The 4,732-nt window shown below is 36.9% G+C and overlaps 1 protein-coding gene across 1 annotated transcript; it reads left to right on the top strand.

The window, feature by feature from the left end:
* The first annotated feature begins 380 nt into the window (after positions 1 to 380).
* kcnj1b (potassium inwardly rectifying channel subfamily J member 1b) lies at positions 381 to 3,788 on the top strand. Its single transcript, XM_079600457.1, has 2 exons — positions 381 to 500; positions 1,107 to 3,788. Exon 2 carries the CDS (start codon positions 1,114 to 1,116, stop codon positions 2,263 to 2,265), a length of 1,152 nt encoding a protein of 383 aa, XP_079456583.1. The 5' UTR covers positions 381 to 500; positions 1,107 to 1,113; the 3' UTR covers positions 2,266 to 3,788.
* Positions 3,789 to 4,732: the final 944 nt, after the last annotated feature.

The following is a 4,732-nucleotide window of genomic DNA, read 5'->3' as shown; positions in this document are numbered from 1 at the left end:
TTATTTAAATGCAAATGCAGAGTTGTGGATCAGCGTGGCTGGAAGTGTGATTCAACTCAACCCTTTCTTTGTGTTGTTCTCTGCATAGCTTTTGCGTTCCCATGGGTACAAGCAGCGAGGAACTACACTGCTGAAGTTCCTCTTTTCAAATGGGGTTCCCTGATTGCAGTCGAGGGTCTGAGGAGGTATTTGGATAACTGGAACATTGACTCAATGCAAACCTATCCCGTATGCTATAACAGTGGCGCTTTAATTCGTTTTCTTATGGTTTGCGTTGGTTGGTTGGTGAGCGAACTCTAGGTCTGATGTGAGGTTAGTTTTTGGAACCATTTTCTAAGCTGTCTTTGCTTTATAGTGTGTAAACTGTGGCATGTGCCTGGGATTAGGACATTTCATTGAGGATTTTAGCAGCACCCTGATGTTTATATGCTCAAGAGGAGAACTTCATGGCCTGAACTTCAAGCAGCACTGAAGTTTGCTGGGACGTTTTCAGTTTGTAGGTATGTGGCGTATACTTTTTCACACTCACATTTATAGGTGACAGAGAAAGCAATCATTGCTGTATTGCTGTGTTTTGAGTGGATTATGAGCTGCAGTATTTATCTTTCATTGCCTAGAGAGGTTTGGGTTTTGTAAACAACATATGCATTTTAATGTGCTTTTCTTACTGAAGGAAATTAAATTTTCACCTGAATTTTACCACTTGCAAGACATCATACTATTATTGTTGTATTAGAAATCATTAGGAAGAGAGATTTTGAAAATGCTTTTTAGCATTAAAAAATATTTTATCATTTTTAATTGTAATTTATTATTTGTGTGTTTGGGTAAATATGTATATATACACATACATTTTTTATAATTTATATATTTTATATATTTTTATCAATTTTATATATATTTATGTATTTATATATGTATATATATAAATACATTTCATATATATAACATTTTTACATTTTATATCCATTTTATTTAAATAACATCTGGTTTAAAATATTTAGTGTATAAATTATTTTACTTAAAGTATGTAGGCTACTTTTAATTATTAAATTAATCAAAAGTGTTCAGTGTTGTTGATGTATGCACTTCTGTTTTTCTGTCAGCTGAAAGATGTTCCAGTTCATCCGGAAACAGATTCATAATCACCTCGTGGAGCGGAAAATTAGGAAAACACGTCTTGTTACGAAGGACGGCCACTGCAACATTAAATTTGGGACTACTGAGTATCACAACCATTTTGCTTTCCTTCTGGACTTCTGGACGACGTTTGTTGAGATCCGCTGGTGTTTTGTAATCATTTTATTTGCTGCTGCCTTCACGGGAAGCTGGTTCATTTTTGGTTTGCTTTGGTATTTGCTTGCGAAAAGTAACGGAGACTTGGATGTGCTCCAGAACTCGTCTGAATCTCAACAGATGAAATGTATAGAGAACATTAACAGCCTCACGACCGCCTTCTTGTACTCTTTAGAGACCCAGACGACTATTGGCTATGGCGGTCGGGCTCTCACGGGTCACTGCCCGGGCACGGTCGCCCTGTTGATCATCCAGTCCCTCATGGGCGCCATCATAAACTGCTTTATGTGTGGACTCATTTTGGCAAAGATCTCTCTCCCGAAGAGAAGAGCAAAGACGGTAACCTTCAGCGAAACAGCAGTCATTTGTCTTTGGAAGGGGAATCTGTGCCTCCAGATACGAGTGGCCAACCTACGGAAAACTCTTCTTATCGGCAGCCACATTTATGGAAAGCTTCTGCAGACCACCATCACTCCAGAGGGGGAGACCATCATACTGGATCAGGTGAATATCGACTTTTTGGTGGATGCTGGGAAGGACAATCTGTTCTTTGTTTGCCCGCTTACTCTGTACCACGTGATCGACAAATCCAGCCCGTTTTCCGAGATGGCCACGGACACTCTTCAGCAGCAGGACTTTGAGTTAGTGGTCTTCCTGGAGGGTACGGCTGAATCCACCAGCTTGTCCTGTCAAGTCCGAACTTCCTACCTTCCGCGAGAGATCAAGTGGGGTTACAGCTTCCTGCCCGTCATCTCTCGCACCACGGATGGGAAATACCGTGTCGACCTGTCCAATTTTTCCAAAACGGAACCAGCTGTGACCCCGCACTGCGCTTGCTGTTTTCACGAGGAACATACCAAGGAGCTTATTCTCCACCGACACGGACGCGAAGGCATCGATAACCTGGGATTTGATGTCATTGACCTTCAAGACTCTGTTGATGTAACTGAGAAGGGTTTGCCTGATTGAGAGGCACACAAGTATGAAGTAAACATCCTGTGAAAGTTAGAAGCCACATAAAAAAAGAGAGAGGAAGAGGACTCACCATAGACAGTTACTGTATGTTCCTAACAAACTGGCTGTGTTCCAAAACCTAGAAAGACTTTTAAGGTATTATATGGGTTTCTGACAATAATGTTGGTAAGATGCCTTGTTTTGATTACATTGTAGCTTTGTTTCACTATATTAGTGACAACATTGCATAGACTTCCATTGATTTTATATCAGGTTAATGACATTTTCTATCGCCTAACCCGATACCTGCCCCTAAACCTATACAAATACATATACTACCGGCGGTCAGTGGTCAGTTTATGGTTAGTACGTTTTTTAAATGTTTTGAAAGAAGTGTTTTATGCTCAGCAAAGCATTTATTTGATTAAAAATACAGTAATATTGTAAAATATTACCATTTAAATAACTGTTTTTTTTAACCCTCCTCGCATTCTTAACAAATCCTTCCCTCGCAGGTCAAAATGACCCGTAGCCCTGAAATATATATATTTTTTGTCCAGAAAGCTTATATCATTTCATTTTTATACATATTTCCCCCTGCTTTTTAGTACAATTAATGCATTTTTTTTGATAGATTTAGATTTTTTGATTTTTTTATGTACCTTTTAAAGTAGGCTACTAGATTGTATCAATAAATAATATATTTAAGCACATTTCTCACATTCCTTCAAATGAAATTCAAAATAACTCCAATACATGCATAAACCATTTTTTTTTTTAGGTTTTTCTCGCATTCCGTTCATTCCTAAGGAGGTCGAAATTACCCGCGATTGGTAACTTTTTTTCCTCAATTTTTTTTGGTCTGTATTCATGGTTCAATTGTGACCTAAGGTCCTAAAGTCTTGGACCCCTCCATTGAATACTCAATTTGGAAAAAAATTTTTTTTAATGAGTTTCAGGTCAAAATGTCCCGAGGGAAGGCTTTGATCAATGTAATGCATCCTTGCTGAATGAATATTATTATTTTAAATATATTGTAAGTGTGTGTGTGTGTATATATATATATATATTCAGCTTATTAACATGTTAGCAGCAAACTGAGTTGCATTTGCATGACAGGGACGCCCTGAAAACCATAGTAAACCATTCAGTTTTAAGGGGAAAATTAAGACTAATGCTGCATATTTTAAGGTGTGTGATTCCACATGCATCTCATAATAACCTGTCACTGATTTGTTTTATTTCACAACAGTCATTTTATTAATTTAGCTGAGAAAAGACATCAGTTTGGGATATTTTTTTTGCTTTTGAACTGCACAAAAACCTTTTGTATATTTGTCTTTAGTTTTCCCCTCACTAACCACACCCACGGTGTAAACCTTTCCTTTAGCTAGAATACTGCACTAGAAGGCTAGAATGTTAGAATGTTTTTGTAGACATCAAGGCAGTTCTCTAGGTTTTGGAACAGAGTCAGTATTTGCATATCTGTGTTAAATTTGACTACGGTTTTCATTCTGTTACATAAAGATCTAACTTCTAACAGAATCACTGGAGAACAGTTTGTGAAACTTCTTTAGAATACGGTTTTTAAGTGCTCTTTGATTGCAGACATTGACAAGAGACGCCTGCTGAGTGTTCATTGGAGGATTAGAGCTGAAGCCAAATTGTACATAGTACAAGAAACATAGTAGTGAGTGGAACCAAGTTCCCCCCCTGCCTCAACATATTTTACTAAATTATTAATATTATAATATTATTAATGTAAAAGCATTCAAATAATTCATGACCAGAGAGAGTCCTTAATGTCAAAACATTCGAGAATAGATGCGATTTGAGAATGAATGTGATTTTTCTAATTGCATTGTAAACATTTTGCTGTGAAGATTAAAAATGTACTGACCTATAAAAATAAGTATTCACTCTGAATTGAGCAGCTTTTAAGGTCATAACATTTTAGAGAGGGTGGAAAGGTTTGACTCTGCATGAATGTCATACATTTTTATCTCTATTCACTTATATGGGTGAGTAATTTCAACATTACATAAACAGTAAACATTTTTTTAATTAAATGTTGAAGTGTTTTATCCCTGTAAACTATTGTCAATGAATTTGCAATTTCTGCCTTCCAGAGTTTTGAAAATCTGACCTAAACTACTGGTGGGTCATCCGGAGAGTGTAAGTAATGTCTGACAAAATACACATGCTATAATTCTTTACATAAATATGCACATGGCAAAAAATAGCATAACAAACCATCAGATAATAATACGTGCTAAAACATGGGTAACATATTTGGTCAGAATATGCTAGCACTGTATTCAAGGAGGCAAAAACATGGCAATTTTTTTTGCTCTGGGTTATCGTCGTTTTAAACCCCTCTTTAATCCCCGGGTATAGGAATGTTTCACACTTGTAATTTACAAGTGTATTTTTTTGACATCATAGGTATGTCCAGCCCGATCTCATGAAAGTGCGTATCTAT

This window comes from Phoxinus phoxinus, assembly GCF_949152265.1.
Source record: "Phoxinus phoxinus genome assembly, chromosome: 23".
NCBI classification, from domain to species: domain Eukaryota; kingdom Metazoa; phylum Chordata; class Actinopteri; order Cypriniformes; family Leuciscidae; genus Phoxinus; species Phoxinus phoxinus.
This window is presented reverse-complemented; position numbering and strand designations above follow the sequence as displayed.